Source organism: Hemitrygon akajei, chromosome 26 (assembly GCF_048418815.1).
Source record: "Hemitrygon akajei chromosome 26, sHemAka1.3, whole genome shotgun sequence".
NCBI classification, from domain to species: domain Eukaryota; kingdom Metazoa; phylum Chordata; class Chondrichthyes; order Myliobatiformes; family Dasyatidae; genus Hemitrygon; species Hemitrygon akajei.
The window spans coordinates 43,309,889-43,328,060 of NC_133149.1; the positions used below are offsets into that span (position 1 = coordinate 43,309,889).

Below are 18,172 nucleotides of genomic sequence, written 5' to 3' on the forward strand. Positions count from 1 at the left end.
TAGAAGAACTGGAAGGGTTGACTATTTTCTAAATGGAGACAAAATACAAAAATCTGAGGTGCAAAAGGATTTGGAAGTCCTTAAGCAGGATTCCCTAAAGGCTAATTTGCAGGTTGAGTCTGTGGTGAGGAAGGCAAATGCTATGTTGCCGTTCATTTCAAGAACACTGGACTATAAAAGCAAAGATGTAATGTTAATACTTTAACATTGGTGAGGCCTCACTTGGAGTATTGTGAGCATAGTAAGGATGTGCTGAAACTGGAAAGGTTCCAAAGGAAGTGCACGAAAATGATTCCAGGATTAAACAGCTTGTCATATGAAGAGTGTTTGATGGCTCTAGGCCTGTATTCACTGGAATTCAGAAGAATGAGGGGTGACCACATTAAAACCTATCGAATGGTGAAAGGTTTTGATAGAGTGGATGTGGAGAGAATGTTTCCTATGGTGGAAGAGTCTAAGACCAGAGGACACAGCTTCAGGATAGAGGGGCATCCTTTTAGAACAGGGATGAGGAGGAATTTCTTTAGCCAAAGAGTGGTGAATCTGTGGAATTCATTTCCACAGGCATCTATGGAGGCCAAGTCTTTATGTATATTTAAAGCAGTGGTTAATAGATTTTTGATTGGTCAGGGGATGAAGGGAGATTGGGCCTGAGAGGAAAAAATAGGTCAGCCATGATGAAATGACAGAGCAGACTCAATGGGCCAAATGGCCAAATTCTGCTCCTATATCTTATGGTCATATGGTCTCAGCACATTGGCATTTTTTTAGAAATGTACATTTAATTTGCTGAGTTCCTCCAGCATTTTGTGTGTGTTCAAGATTTCTAGCATCTGCAGAACCTCTTGTGTTTAAGTTTGATTGGGTGGATGTGGAGAAAATATTCCTTCTTTTCAGTGTCCAGATCTGGAGGAAGTAATTCCAGGATAAAATGAACGGACTGAGTGTTAAGGAGGAATTTAAGCAACATTTAGCATTTGAGACATGGTGTGGTTGTTTTAACCACACTAAAGAAGGGTTTACTGCACATAGGAAGGAGAAGAGAATACAAGAATATCAGATGTTTGAGCTGGAGGACTTACACAAATTGTAAATAATCGCATGGTTTGAATAAATGGTTTCTATGCAGTACAATTAAATGTAATATCAAGTACAGAATTTTCAATGACTAGTTTTTATCCATTAAAAATAGACTTGTTATTGTACTTGTTCTGTGCATTATATCTGTCTCCATAGTAAGTGCTAATGAGTTCAGGGAAATTGTCTTGGAAAAATAACTAACCATCATAATACAAGGAAACTAAATTAGCAAACACTGTTGGAACAGCAAGGGTGATTCTGCTTTATCTACAATGTTAATTCAGCTTGCCCGTTCGGCTGAGTGCATTTACATCCCTGGTTTTGAACAATATTCTTTGTTGAATATTGACTTACAAAAATAAAAGGATCCATTGCAGTATGTGAAAATAACTTGAAGCAAAGCTAATTAATTATGGTGGAAATGTTATGGCATTTTAGCACTGATAATTTACAGAATAACAGGTGAGCAATATGCCAATGCCAACAGTGGTTATCAGTAAGTTTTATATTAGCTCCTTAATTCTGGCATTCAGAGTATTTTTAAAATTGTATTTTGTACTCCAATATTGCTGCTATGCCAAGCGCAAAACCCAAAAACCATCATACTTAGCCCTCCAACAAAATAGAAGTTGCTCATAGGATGCACATCTCTATTTGAATATCACTTTGCAAGAGCACCTTACAAAATTGAAGCACTTTTGGGTGACTTTAAAGTTAACCACACGTCATTTTGTAGAGAATGCTCAGAAAAATTTCTATTCAATTCTTCTCCCCAGGCACTTTCTAATCTCCAGAAACAGATCAGTGATGCCCACAATCAAGATTTCCATAAAGCACAGAGAAAAATACAACAGATTGCAGACTATGAGCAAAAGGTAAGTAATTTATGTTCTCCTTATTCTTATAGAGAGATGGTACTACCAGAGAGGCACGAGACTGCAGATTCAGGAATCTGGAGCAAAATGCAAACTGCTGGAGGTCATGCAGCCTCATCTGTGGAAGGAAATGGACAGTTGATGTTTCAGGCTGAAACCCTTCATCTGCACTATAGGTGAAAGATCTCGAGTCGAAATGTTGATTGTACATTTCCTTCCACAGAGGTTGCCTGACCTGCTGAGTTCCTCCAGCAGTTTTCTCCTTGTATGGTAATATCTGAGCAGATTTTCAGCATTATTTTAAGGAAAATATCTTTCAAAATGTTACTTTTCTAATAACTAAGTTCCATTTGAGTACACAACTACATAATCAATTAGCTACTATTGAGCTATAATATTTAATGTCATGTTTAAATTAATATCTGCAAACTCTGGAATGATATTTGGTGTGTATTGTATAGCTTCGCATCCATTCCTTTTATACTGGGTTTTCAACATTAATTCATGAGAATTGGGTCATCTCCCCGGGGTTAGTTTTCGCAGACCAATTAGGCTTTATACAGGCCTGTCTGTCAAACTGCAATTTTGTGTGTAATACACTACTGACTAGTACCCAACCCTATTTTTATACTCTCTATGCTCTAAAATAGCAATTGACAGGGTGAAATAGGATTTTTTCATACGAGGGAGATGGAAGACATTTATCTGCACAATGTGTTCAGGAAGTTGATATTGTTATCATCACATCACATCACATAGCTCTCGCACCTGTCACTGTCATTGATTGTCCATGTTCTTCTTCCATCAAGTCGAAATGCCCAAATCATTCTCTACAGGTCAGACAGCATCTATAGAGGGAAATGCACAGTCAACACTCAGGGTCCAGACCCTTCATCGTGACTGAAAAGTAAGAGGGCAGAAACCGCAGTAAGGAGAGGGAAGGGAAAGGAATACAAGCTGGTAGGTGCTAACTAAGACCAGGTGAGGGGGAAGGTTGGTGGGTGGAGGAGGGGAATGAAATGAGAAGCTGGGAGGTGCTAAGTGGAAGTGGTAAAGAGCTGAGGAAGAAGGAATCTGATCTGACAGCAGAGAGGACTATGGAAGAAAGGGAAGGAGGAGGGGAACCAGAGGGAAGTGAGGAGAAGGGGCAGCTGTCAGCTTGTACTCATTCCCTTATTCCCACCACCTTATTCTGGCTTCTACTCTCTTTCCAATCCTGATGGAGGGTCTTGAACCAAAATGTTGGCTGTTTATTCACTTGGATGCTGCCTGACCTGCTAGCATTTTGTGTGTGTTGCTCAAGGTTTCCAGCATTTGCAGAATCTCTTGAGTCCAAATCATTTTCTGTTTTTGTTGGCCAATGAACCATTTGCAAACTGCCAAACACAAATAGCATACACAGGGAAGAGCTCAAGGTCAGCTAATGCTTTCATGTTAACCAAAGCACTATGAATTACCACCAAGCCCGCCCACATCAACAGTAACAGCCCAAATATCTGATAGATACGCAAACACGAGGAAATTTGCAGATGCTGGAAATTCAAGCAACACGCACAAAATGCTGGTAGAACGCAGCAGGCCAGGCAGTATCAATAGGAAGAAGCACAGTCGACATGTCGGGCTGAGACCCTTCGAACAAAATGCGTTCCACCAGCATTTTGTGTGTGTTATCTGATAGATATTCGTTTTATCAAGGGCCTCAAACTGCACCTTGAAGGAGAACTGATATGTTATATCGTAATGAAGTGTTTAAACATTCTTGTCTGCTCCGCCATTCAATCACGGCTGATCCTTTCTCTCCCCCCTTAGCCCCACTCCCTGGACTTCTCCCCGTAACCTTTGATGTCATGTCCAATCAAGAACCTATCAAGCACTGCCAACGACCTGGCCTCCACAGCTGCCTGTGGTAATAAATTCCACAAATTCACCATCCTCTGGCTAAAGAAATTAGCCATCATATCCTGAGGCTGTGCCCTTTTGTCCTAGACTCCTCCACCATGGAAAACATCCTTTCCACATCTACTCTGTCTAGACCTTTTAACATTCGAAAGGTCTCAATGAGATTCCCCCTCATCCTTTTAAGTTCCAGCAAGTACAAACCCAGAGCTATCAAACGTTCCTTGTATGATAACCCTTTCCTTCCCAGAATCATCCTTGTGAACTCCTCTGAACCATCTCCAATGCCAGCACATGTTTTAGATGAGGAGCCCAAAACAGTTCACAATTCTCAAGGTAGGCCTCACCAGTACCTTCTAAAGCCTCAGCATCACATTCCTGCACTTATATTCCAGACCTCTTGAAATGAATGCTAACATGGCATTTGCCTTCCTCATCACCGACTCAACCTGCAAGGTAACCTTTAAGGTGTTCCAAGTCTCCCAAGGACTCCCAAGTCCCTTTACATCTCAGGTTGTTGGCTTTTCTCTCCGTTTAGAAAATAGTCTGCACGTTTATTTCTTCTACCAAAGTGCATGACCATGCATTTTCCAACATTGTATTTCATTTGTCGCTCTCTTGCCCATTCTCTTAATCTGTCTAAGTCTTTCCACAGACTACCTGTTTCCTCAACACTACCTGCCTCTCCACCAATCTTCGTATCATCTGCAAATTTGGCAACAAAGCCATCTATTCAATCATCTAAATCATTTATATACGGCCTAAAAAGAAGCAGTTCCAACACCAACCCCTGCGGAACACCACTAGTCACTGGTAGCCAACCAGAAAAGGATCCTTTCATTCCCACTTGCTGCCTCCTACTCTATACTCTAACCATGCCAGTAACTTTCCTGTAATACCATGGGCTCTTTTTTTTTCTATTCTTTTTCAATCTTTTTATTATTGTTATTAATATCAACAAAATAAAATTGATACATAGATAATGGGATTACAAACATACACTTTTCAACTAAACATGAGAGAATACATAAGCAATGATTACAGTATAAATGAGTATTCCCAAATCATGAACGATACAATATACAAATAAACAAGGCAAACCTAGGTATATCATAATATATATTTTAAAAAAACAGAAAAAAGAAAAAAAATTATGCAAAAAAAAACCTAATCTAATAACTAATAAAGAAAAAAAACAAGAGAAAAAGAAAAAATAGGAAAAAAAGGGCTGTTTATAATATCTCACAACAATAGAAAATCATCAGTGTCGTCAACTCCGATCCTCTCAACATATATACAATCAAAACTGGAAAAACAAATAGGCTTGGAACAGGGTCATATTACATCATATGAAAATATTGAATAAATGGTCTCCATATCTTTTCAAATTTAATAGAAGTATCAAATACAACACTTCTAATTTTTTCTAAATTTAAACATAACATAGTTTGAGAAAACCAATGAAATACGGTAGGAGGATTAATTTCTTTCCAATTCAACAAAATAGATCTTCTAGCCATTAATGTAAGAAATGCAATCATTCGACAAGCGGAAGAGGATAAATGGAGTGAGTCCATCATTGGTAAACCAAAAATTGCAGTAATAGGATGAGGTTGTAAATCAATGTTCAATACCGCAGAAATAATATCAAACATATCTTTCCAATATTTTTTCAAAAGTGCACACGACCGAAACATATGAGTTAAAGACGCTATCTCAGAATGACATCTGTCATAAATAGGATTTATATAGGAATAAAAACGAGCCAATTTATCCTTGGACATATGAGCCCTGTGCACAACTTTAAACTGTATTAATGAATGTTTAGCACATATAGATGATGTATTAACTAATTGAAGAATTTTATCCCAATTCTCAATAGGGATAGTAAGGTTAAGTTCTCTTTCCCAATCATTTTTAGTCTTATAAAAGGGCTCTGAACGTATCTTCATAATTATATTATAAAGTTTTGATATTAGCCCTTTCTGAAAAGGATTTAGTTCAAACAAATTCTCCAAAATACCTGAAGACACAAAATTTGGAAAAGTAGGAAGTACAGTATTTAAGAAATTCCTAATCTGTAAATATCTAAAAAAAATGAAATCTAGGCAAATTATATTTATTAGATAATTGCTCAAAAGACATAAAACAATTATCCAAAAATAATTCGGAAAATCGTAATAATCCGGAAAATCGTAATAATCCTTTAGTCTTCCAAGCTGAATAAGCTTGGTCTATAATAGAAGGATAAAAAAAGCAATTGGATGCAATAGGAATATTTAAAACAAACTGAGTCAACCCAAAAAATTTCCGAAATTGAAACCATATACGTAAAGTATGTTTAACTATCGGGTTGTCAATTCGTTTCGGCAATTTAGAAAGAGCAAAGGGAAGAGAAGTCCCTAAAATAGAACCCAATGCAAATCCTTGTACAGATTTAATTTCCAAGTTCACCCAATGAGGGCTAAAAGATATATCCCAATCCTTTAACTAACATCAAATATCAGATATTAACTGCCCAATAATAAAATCTAAAATTAGGCAATGCCAATCCACCTTCCTTCTTTGCCTTCTGTAAATATATTTTACCTAACCTAGGATTTTTATTCTGCCATATATATGAGGAAATTTTTGAATCAACATTAGCAAAAAAAGATTTCGGAATAAAAATTGGTACAGCTTGAAATGTATATAAAAACTTGGGTAAAATAACCATCTTAATAGCATTACTCCGACCTATCAGAGATAAAGATAGTGGTGACCATTTAGTAAACAAACATTTAATTTGATCAATTAAGGGTAAAAAATTAACCTTAAATAAGTCTTTATAGTTTTTTGTGATTTTAATCCCTAAGTAAATAAAAGAGTCATTAACTAATTTAAAAGGTAAATTTCCATAAATTGGAACCTATTTAAAGGAAACAATTCACTCTTATTAAGATTTAATTTATACCCGGAAAAATCACTAAATTGAACCAACAATGATAAAACTGCAGGAATGGATTTCTCAGGATCAGAAATAAATAATAATAAATCATATGCATAAAATGATAACTTATGTATATCTGTCCCACGATTAATGCCAAAAATGTTCTGTGATTCTCTGATAGCAATTGCCAAGGGTTCTAAAGCAATATCAAATAATAATGGACTAAGAGGACAGCCTTGTCTAGTACCCCGAAATAAATGAAAAAAAGGAGATCTTAGATTGTTAGTAAGCACCAAGGCTACTGGAGTATGATATATCAGTTTAATCCAGGAAATGAATGTCGGACTAAAATTAAACTTCTCAAGCACATAAAATAAGTATGGCCATTCAACTCTATCAAATGCTTTCTCCGCATCTAATGAAATAACACATTCTGAAGTGCTATGTGAAGGAGTATAAACAATATTCGATAATCTCCTAACATTGAAAAAAGAATAGCGATTTTTAATAAAGCCGGTTTGATCTTCCAAAATAATTTGGGGTAATACCTTCTCCAGCCTGGATGCCAGTAACTTGGAAAAGATCTTGGAATCTACATTCAATAAAGATATTGGTCTATAGGATGCACAGTCAGTAGGGTCTTTATCTTTCTTCAGTATTAAAGAAATGGAAGCTCTATAAAAAGATTGTGGCAGATTGCCCAATCTAATTGCTTCTTCAAAAACCCTGCATAACCAAGGAGAAAGAGTAGCGGAAAAACATTTAAAAAATTCTACTGTATACCCATCTGGACCTGGTGCTTTCCCAGAATTCATAGAGGAAATAACCCCTTTAATTTCTACATCCGTAATAGGAGTTTCTAATATTGAAAGATCATCTGATAATTTTGGAAAATTCAATTTCCCAAGAAAATCACACATGGTATTACGATCATTAGGGAATTCGGAATGATACAGGGAGGTATAAAAATCTTGAAATGATTTATTTATCTCATCATGGTTAACTGTCAGATCCCCATTCTGCTGACGGATCTTAGTAATTTGACGTTTAACCAAAGCATTCTTCAATTGACTAGCTAACAGTTTACCCGATTTATCACTATGTATATAAAAATAAGATCTGGTTTTCATTAATTGATTTTCAATCGAAGATGTAAGTAATAAACTATGTTCCGTTTGAAGTTCAACCCTTTGTTTGTAAAGGTCCTTGCTAGGAGTAATCGAATATTTCTTGTCAATCTCTTTAATTTTATCAACCAATAAAAGAGTTTCCATCTTAATGCGTTTTCTCAGACCAACAGAATAGGAGATAATCTGTCCACGTATATATGCTTTAAAAGTGTCCCAAAGTGTTCCGCAAGAAATATCATCCGTGGAATTAGTTGAAAAGAAGAAATCGATCTGTTCCTTCATAAATTTAATAAAATCCGGATCTTGCAGTAAGGTAGAATCAAATCGCCATTGTCTAGCATTAGAAGCTGTATCCATAAATTTAATAGAAAGTTTTAATGGAGCATGGTCAGAGATGGCTATAATATCATAATTACAACCAATTACCGATGGAATAAAACAAGAGTCAATAAAAAAATCAATTCTCGAGTAGGAATGATAAACATGCGAGAAAAATGAAAACTCTTTGTCCTTAGAATGCCAAAATCTCCAAATATCAAAAATTCCATTATCAGTCAAAAAAGAGTTAATACAAGTGGCCAGCTTATTAGGTAAAGTCTGAGTAGATATAGATTTGTCCATCAAAGGATTTAAACAACAATTAAAGTCACCACCCATTATTAACTTATATTCATTTAGATTAGGTAAAGAAGTAAATAAGGACTTAAAAAAATCGGGACAATCCACATTTGGAGCATAAACATTAACCATAGCAACCTTTTTGTTAAAAAGTAAGCCAGTAATTAACAAAAATCTACCATTCGGATCCGAAAAGATATCATGTTGGACAAATGCAATAGAGGAGTCAATAAAAATTGAAACTCCCTTTACTTTGGCATTCGCATTCGAATTCGAATAATACTGTTGACCCCACCAAAACCTAAAAAAGCGATAATTGTCCTCTTTCCTCACATGAGTTTCTTGTACAAAAATAATATGAGCATTAAGTCTTTGGAATACTTTGAAAATCTTTTTCCGTTTAATCGGATGGTTTAAGCCATTAGTATTCCAAGAGATAAAATTAATGGTCTGAGCCATATTTCTGAAATCAACCCTTTGGTATATAAAGGGTTAACCAAATTATGAACTCATGCACCCGGAAGAGGAATAAAAATAAGGGGCGGACCCGGAAGTGACGACATAGCGAACATTTTTGTAGTTTAAAATCAGCCCAAATGAAAAAACTAAAAAAAACTAGTATAAGAACCATAAGATTTAGAAAAAGACCTCCCACCCCCCACCCAAACCATGGGCTCTTAACTTGGTAAGCATCCTCATGTGTGGCACCTTGTCAAAGGCCTTCTGAAAGTCTAAATATACAACATCCACTGAATCCCTTTTATCTATCCTACTTGTAATCTCCTCAAAGAATTCCAACAGGTTCACCAGGCAAGATTTTCCCTTAAGGAAACCATGCTGACTTTGTCCTATCTTGTCCTGTGTCACCAAATACTCCATAACCTCATCCTTAACAATTGACTCCAATATCTTCTCAACCACTGAGGTCAGGCTAACTGGTCCATAATTTCCTTTCTGCTGCCTTCCTCCTTTCTTAAAGAGTGGAGTGACATTTGCAATTTTCCAGTCTTCTGACACAATGCCAGAGCCCAATGATTTTTGAAAGATCATTACTAATTCCTCCACAATCTCTACCGCTACCTCTTTCAGAACTCTAGGGTGCAGTTCACCTCGTCCGGGTGATTTATGTACCTTTAGGTCTTTCAGCTTTTTGAGTACTTTCTCCCTTGTCGTAGTAACTGCACTCACTTCTCTTCCCTCAACATCTGGCACACTGCTGGTGTCTTCCACAGTGAAAACTGATGCAAAATACTCATTTAGTTCATCTGCTATCTCCTTGCCCCCTCCCCCCCGTTATTATTTCTCCAGCCTCATTTTCTACTAGTCGTATATCCACTCTCATCTCTTTTATTTTTTACATACTTGGAAAAGCTTTTACGATCCACTTTGATATTGTTTGCTAGCTTGTTTTCATATTTCTTCTTTTCCCTCCTAATGATTCTGTTGGTTGCTCTCTGTTGGTTTTTAAAAACTTCCCAATCCTCTACCTTCCCACTAATTTTTACTTTGTTGTATGCTCTCTCTTTTGCTTTTATATCAGCTTTGACTTCCCTTGTCAACCATGGCTGTACTATTTCACCATTTGTGTATTTCTTCGTTCTTATAATATCATCTGTCCTACACCTTCCTCATTTTTCCCAGAAACTTACACCATTGCTGCTTTGCTGTCATCCCCGCCAGCAGCTCCTTCCAATTTACATTGACCAACTCCTCTCTCACAGTACTGTAATTTTCTTTACTCCACTGAAATACTGCTATTTCCTTTACTGTAAGATCCCTAATCGCCTCCGGTTCATTACATAACACCTAATCCAGTATAGCTGATCCCCTAGTAAGCTCAACGACAAACTGCTCTAAATTGCCATCTCCTGGGCATTCAACAACCTCACTGTCTTGAGATCCATTTCCAACATGATTTTTCCAATTGTCCTGCATGTTGCAATCTCCCATGGCTATCATAACATTGCCCTTTTGACATGCCTTTTCTATTTCCTGTATAATCTGTGGTCCACATCCCAGTTACTTTTCCCAAGGATTAAATTGCCTGGCATTAATAGTAACATAAAATGATTACATAGAACAATTCAGTAACAGTACAGGCTATTCAGCCCATGATGTTGTGCCAACCATTGAACCTACTCCCAGATCAATCTAACCTTTCCTTCCCCACAGTCCTCCATTTTTCTTTCATCCATGTGCCTATCTGAGAGTCTCTTAAAAGTCCCTAATATATCACCAGCCCTGTCAATGTGTTCCATGTGCCTTTCACTCTCTGAATAAAAAAATCTTACTACTGACATCCCCCTTATACTTTCCTCCAATCACCTTAAAATTATGCCCTCTCGTATCAGCCATTTCCACCTGGGAAAAAGATGCTGGCTGTTCATTCTATCTCTGCCTCTTATCATCTTTTATACCTCTATCAATTCACCTCTCAAGCTCCTTTGCTCCAGAATGAAAAGCCTTAGCTCACTTATTCTGCCCTCATAAAACATGCTCTGTAATCCAGACAGCATCCTGGTAAATCTCCTCTACACCGTCTCTAAAATTTCCACGTCCTCCTTGTAATGAGACGACTAGAATTCCAAGTGTGGTCTAACCATGGATTTATAGAGAGGTAACATTACCTCGCGGCTCTTGAATTCAGTCTCCTGTCCAGTGAAGGCCAACACACCGTTGCCTTCTTAACAACTCTATCAACTTGCACAGTAACTTTGAGGAATCTATGGATGTGGACCCCAAGATCCCTCTGTTCCTCCACACTGCTGAGAATCCTGCCATTAACCCTGTATTCTGCCTTCAAGTTTGACCTTCCAAAGTGTATCACTTCTCACTTTTCTGGATTGAACTCCATCTGCCACTTCTCAGCCCATCTTGTTAGTATCCCAATGTAACCTATGACAACCTTCCACACGATCCACACCACCACCAACTTCCACGTCATCTGCATAATTGTTTCTGTTCGTGCATAGTGGTTAGCTCAACTCTTTTTAAATCATTTTTTAATTAGTTTTTCTATACATTTTACAAATTAAAAACCCCAAATCCCAATGAAGAACATTAATACAGTGCAAAATTAAGCATACAATGACAATATGCTACAAAGGAAGAGAATTTGACAAAAAAGCACCTAAATTGAAGACAAGTAAGCTTAGTATCCTCCCCAAGCCCCACAACACAAAAAAAAAACAACTCCAGACCAACCACAACATAATATAGAGAGTATAAATCAGGACAATCAAACTCCCAGACTGTGAATACACTTAGCAACAGAGGATAATAATGCGTACTACCAGGAAAAAAAGGGAGCTGAAAGCAAGGGACCGAAAAGAAAAAAAAACCCTAGTCAAGAGGAAGGTTATGAAAGTACTCGATAAAAGGTCCCCAGACCTTATGGATCTTTAGATCCGAATTAAGAACTGAATAATGAATTTTTTCGAGGTCCAAGCAGGCCATAATGTCATTAAGCCATTGAGCATGAGTGGGCGGGGCAACATCTCTCCATCTAAGGAGGATCAAGCGTCTAGCCAGGAGGGAGGCAAAAGATAATATTCGGCATTTGGTCGGACTCAGACGTAAATCTGTCTCGCCCCAGAAACCGAACAAAGCAATTAAGGGGGTGGTTCTAGGTGCTGATTCAGAACACACGATAGCGTAGTGAAGACATCTTTCCAAAATTTCTCCAAGCTAGGACAGAACCAGTACATATGGATGAGAGAGGCCACGCCCCTCTTGCATTTATCACAGAGCGGACTAATGTTAGGGTAGAATCGAGATAGTTTAGATTTAGACATATGGGCTCTATGAACAATCTTAAACTGTAAAAGGCAATGGCGAGCACAAAGAGAGGTTGAGTTAACCGATTTGAGAATCGAGTCCCAGCTCTCATCGGATAAGGAGGTATTTAAATCCTGCTCCCAGGCCATTTTAATTTTATCCACAGGGGCCCGTCGTAAGGCTGCTAATTTATCTCGAATAATTGATATTAAACCTTTACCTAGTGGATTAATGGAAAGAAATAAGTCCATAGCGTTTTTCGCAGGCATTTCAGGTAAGTTAGGAATTAAAGGAGCAATAAAGTGTCTAATTTGGAGATATCTAAAAAAAAAATGAGCATTGGGCAGATTGAACTTAACAGAGAGCTACTGAAAAGAAGCGAAGCGATTATCAATGAAAAGATCTTCAAAATGTCTAATGCCCTTCCTATACCAAACATGGAATGCTGAATCGTACGTAGTAGGTAAAAAAAGGTGATTATGTGCGGCAGGACTGGAAACGGAAAAACCATGGAAACCATAGCATTTCCTAAACTGAGCCCATATACGCAAAGTGTGTCTAACAAGAGGATTAGCTATTAATCTGGACAGACTACTAGGGAGTGCAGAGCCAAGAAGTGCAGAGATAGATAATTCTTTAGTGGAGCTCAACTCCATTGCCACCCAATTAGGGCACTCGGGTTGGCCGTGGAAGAAAGACCAAAAGGTAGCACAACGTATATTAGCTGCCCAATAATATAAACGAAAGTTAGGTAAAGCCATGCCACCCTCTTTTTTAGATTTTTGGAGATGGATTTTATTAATTCTAGAGCGCTTATTCTTCCACAGATATGACAAAATAATAGAGTCTAAGGAATCAAAAAAAGATTTAGGAATAAAAATTGGGATAGATTGAAATAAGTATAAAAATTTGGGGAGAACATACATTTTAACAACATTAATACGACCTACCAAAGACATAGATAGAGGTGACCATTGTACCAGACTCTGTTTTATAGTATATGAAAGATTGGCAAAGTTTTCACGAAAGAGATCTTTAAACTTCCTTGTGACTGTAATTCCAAGATAAGTAATTTGATTATGGACTACTTTAAAAGGGAGATCACGAAATGTTAGTTCTTGTGCTTCTTTATTAATTGGGAAAAGTTCACTCTTATGTAAATTAAGTTTATAGCCAGAGATCTGGCTAAACTGGTCAAGAAGTGAAAACATTAGCGGTAAGGATGTAGACGGATTTGAGAGAAAGAGTAGTAAGTCATCAGCATAAAGAGAAACTTTATGCTCAACTCCCCCTCTCCAAATCCCGGTCAATTCAGGACAATTTCGAAATGCTATCGCCAAAGGTTCTATAGCCAAATCAAAGAGAAAGGGACTTAAGGGGCATCCCTGACGGGTGCCACGTTTGAGATTAAATACCTGGGATTTCTGAAAATTAGTTAAAACAGAAGCAGTAGGACACAGGTACAGCAATTTGATCCAAGAGATGAAACTTTGACCGAGGTCAAATTTTTCTAAGACTGCAAAAAGGTAGTTCCACTCTATACGATCAAATGCTTTCTCCGCATCGAGGGAAATAACACATTCAGGAATCCCAGTTGGAGGTGAGTATAAGATATTGAATAAACGCCGAATGTTTAAAAAAAGGGAGACGGTTTTTAATAAAACCTGATTGGTCATCAGAGATAATGGAGGGAATAACGGTTTCTAAGCTATGAGCCAAAACTTTAGCTAAGATCTTTACATCAACATTGAGCAAAGAAATCAGCCTATACGAGGAACACTCTGTTGGGTCTTTACCCTTTTTTAGTAGAAGAATAATAGATGCCTCATTGAAAGAGGGTGGCAATTTGCCGTAATTAAACGAGTCAGATAATACTGAAAGTAACTGAGGAGAAGGAAGTGAAGAGAATGATTTATAAAATTCTACAGGGAACCCATCAGGTCCAGGAGATTTCCCTGAGGACAGTGCAGAAATTGCAAAAGATATTTCTTCTGATGATATAGGCGCGTTAAGTTTGGCTTTAAAATCAGATGAAAGTGAAGGAATATTCAGATTCTTTAAAAATTGATCAACAGAGATATTGTCATTCAAAGATTCAGAGGAATAAAGCCGAGAATAAAAATTTTTAAATGCGTCATTAATTTCTAAATGATCCGATGTAAGGTCTCCGTTCTCCTTCCGGATCTTTGTAATATGTTGTTTGGCTTTGGAACGCCTCAGCTGATTGGCTAGAAATTTACCAGACTTATCCCCATGAATGTAAAAGCGACTCTTGCTTTCGAGAAGTTGGCGTTCGACAGGTTGAGTAGACAGAAGATTAAATTTAGTTTGGAGTTCAACGCGCTTCTTGTATAGTTCAGGGTTCTTAGTTTGAGCATATAGTTGGTCCAATTCTTTAATTTGGTTAATGAGGTCTAATCGATCTGCACAGGATCTTCTGTTGAGATTTGCTGTGTAAGAGATTATTTGACCCCTCAGATATGCTTTCATGGCATCCCAGACAATCTGGGATGGCACTTCAGGTGATGTATTAGTGTTAAAATAAAAGGTTATCTGATCCTTAATAAATTTTTAAAAATCATCATCCGATAATAAAGTTGAATCAAACCGCCAGTGTTTATTCCTCTGAGGGAGACCAGGAAAGTTCAGAGAGAGGGTAATTGGGGCATGGTCAGAAATCAGTATACTCTGATAGTCACAAGAGTGGGCAAATGGAATAAGTTGGTTATCGAGTAAGAAATAGTCAATTCTAGTGAAGGTATGGTGAACATGTGAGAAAAAAGAATAATCTCTCTCAGTAGGATGAAGGAAACACCATATATCAGAGATACCAAAATTAGAGAGAAACGATTGGATAGCTAAGGCAGATTTAGTATGTGATCTGGTAACAGAGGATGATCGATCCAGATTAGGATCTAACCAACAGTTGAAGTCACCACCCAGTATAAGAGAGTATGAGTTTAAGTCTGGTAGTGAGGAAAAAAAACGTTCAAAAAAGTTAACATCATCAAAGTTGGGGGCATACAGGTTTGCTAGTGCAACTTTAGTGTTACATAGTTTACCAGAAACAATGATAAAACGGCCATTTGTATCAGATATTTTGTTATGGAGTTCAAAAGGAATATTTGAGTTAATAAGAATGGAGATTCCCCTAGCTTTAGCGGCAAAGGATGAATGAAAATGCTGACCCGCCCACTTTGACAGAAGCCGGGAGTTATCAAAACAACGAATATGAGTTTCTTGAAGGAAAGCAATGTCAGCTTTGAGTTGTTTAATATGTGAGAATACCTTCCTCCTTTTAACAGGGTGATTCAATCCCTTTACATTCCAGCTCACGAATTTAAGTGCACTAGCCATTATCAATTACTAATGCATAAAAGGCAGCATGCATATAAAAAGTCAAGCAATACAATAGCAGTCTGGGAGCAGAAATGTAAACATAGATTCGTAAAATCAAAACATAAACATGTCCTGAGCAATAAAGAAAAACAATAAATACAGTGAGTGATGTTGGAACTGGAAAATCCACCCCATCCACACAACCCAAAACTAGACGGCTACCAAAAAAAGCAGCTAGCTCTACCAAAAAAATTAACCCAAATACAACTTCCAGATCTGTGTCATTAACAGCAGTTCCGTATAAATACTATAGCAAATAGTAACTAGTTTATGCACTAGAAAACATAACTACAAATTGGAACATCTTCTGCAGAAATACAAGACTTAATACAGAGAAAATCGGAAGAAAACCAAAACTAACCTACCCGCGAAAAATTATAGAAGAATAAAGTAAGAGAAAGGGGGAAAAAAAGGGGAGGAAGGTTATCAACCATTTACAGAGAGGAGAGAAAAAAAATCAGAGATTAAAAAAAAGTGAAGAAAAAATAATAATAAAATAAATAAATAAATAAAAAGGAAAAAAATCAGCAATTAAACTGTGAACCAACAAACAGGGAGAGCTCAACTCTTTTACGGCTTGGGGTGTCAGAGTTTGGAGTTAAATCCCACCATCCTCTGCAAGGAGTTTGTACGTCCTCCCCATGGGATGCGTGGGTTTTCTCTGGGTGTTCGAGTTTCCTCCCACAATCCAAAGATGTACCAGTTAGTCATTGTAATTTGTCCTGTGATTAGGCTAGGATTAAATCAGAGGTTTTGACAGCGCATCTCGATGGGCTGAAAGGACCTGTTCCGTGCTGTATCTCAATAAATAAAAATGAAATAAGCTGTTCCCTTTTATCTTTATTTTTCTGCCATACTTGTGAATTTGCCCAGTGTTTTTTGCCAGCAATGGTGCATCACCTGAGTCTTTAGAAGCATGAAAGCAAGCTGCTGGAGGAACTCAGAGGGTCAGGCAGAGTCTGTGGAGGAAAAGGGAGGGCCGATGTTTCAGGTCAAGACCCTTGTCAAGACAGAATGTGAAGAGGAGATGGTTAGTATGCAGAAGTGAGGGGAGAGTGGTATGATGGGACCTGACAAGCCAAGGCAGATTCAGGTGAAGAGGAGTTAATAGGCAGGTGGAACCAAGTGAAGGGTACAAGTAGCAATAATGACTAAGAGGTGATAAATGGACACAAGAAAGGTTACAATTTATGGAGTCTGATAAGAATAGGTGATGAGTGGAATCAGATAAGGGAAGGATGGTGGGCAGATAGGAATGGAAAGGGGAGAGGATAGGGCACCAAGTGGGTTGTGTATGTTGATGATGGACAGATGAAATGAGTGGGATGTATGAGGAGAGAAATTGGGCAATAGAGAAAAGGAGAGTGATAAGGGAATTTGGTAAAAGGGGGTGTGTGAGAGGTCCTTTGTGGATGAGTAGGGGAGAGTGAAAGGAATAGGCTACCTGAAATTGATAATCTCAAGTGTTCATCCCATTGGATTTAGACTATATGGGCGGAATATGAGTTTTGGCCTCATTCTAGCAATGGAGGAGGCAAGAAATAGGCAGGTTGCTGTGGGAGGGAAATGAAGATTCAGAAAGTCCTGAAGTCTTGAGACATGATGACCAAAAGCCTCGGTCTGTGAACTTGTGAGCCCATTGGGAAAATCGAATGCCCGATGTCTACAAGTCCAATGGAAGCTGTTCTATCTTGGGGCTAGAAGCCTGTGTGTGAGTGGGTGGGTATGTGGGAGGGGGTTGTTTTGCAGTTATTGTTTAGTTGCTTTTGTTCTGTTGTTGTTGTCAATTGTGTTCTGAACTTTGTGAGCATACTATGTTGGTGCTAGAATGTGTGGCAACACTTGCAGGCTACCCTCAGCACATCCTTAGGTAATGAGGTAACTCATTGAATGTTTTATGTACAGGTAATAAATAAATCTAAATTTGAATCTGAAGATGGCCATTGTGGCTAGAGCGCAAGTGCTCAGTAAAGTGATAAGTGATTAGTCTGCGCTTAGTCCCGCTGATGTAGAGGAGGCTGCCTCAAGAGCACTGAATACAGGTTGGAGGTGGTGCATGTGAATCTCTGCCTCACCTGGAAGGGCTGTTTTGGACCCTTAATAGTGATGAGGGAGAACATGTAGGAACAGATGTTGTACCTCCTGTGGTTGTGGGTAAATTGCCTGCGGAACGGGAGGGATGGACAACTTAGCTACTTCAGATGGAAAAACAACATAACAATTTTTCATTCTCATCTTCATGCCCATTATATGAAACACCCTCAGGACTCTTTTGGAGTAATATATAAAATATTTATATGGTTTGTGCTGAGCTTCAGATACCTGAGGGTGCAAACTGTATCAGATGTAACATTCTATTTCAATATATGTTTCTCCTCAACTCCAGCATGACTACAAACTGCAGCAATTTATTCAGCAGCCTAACTAGATTGAATAGTCTAACCATGTGTTTTCTAACCAAGAGAAAA

General features: G+C 37.9%; 1 protein-coding gene across 9 annotated transcripts in view; it reads left to right on the forward strand.

Moving 5' to 3' along the window:
• LOC140716930 (centrosomal protein of 164 kDa-like) overlaps window positions 1–18,172 on the forward strand; it is a 265,508-nt gene that overhangs the window by 202,436 nt on the left and 44,900 nt on the right. For all 9 annotated transcript variants that reach the window (XR_012096388.1, XM_073030055.1, XM_073030054.1 and 6 more), the window contains one exon: window positions 1,857–1,955. Coding sequence is in view for 8 of the 9 variants with exons in the window: in XM_073030055.1 (XP_072886156.1) it covers window positions 1,857–1,955 (99 nt within the window). In the remaining variant the exon portion in view is untranslated. The remainder of the gene's footprint in view (window positions 1–1,856; window positions 1,956–18,172) is intronic.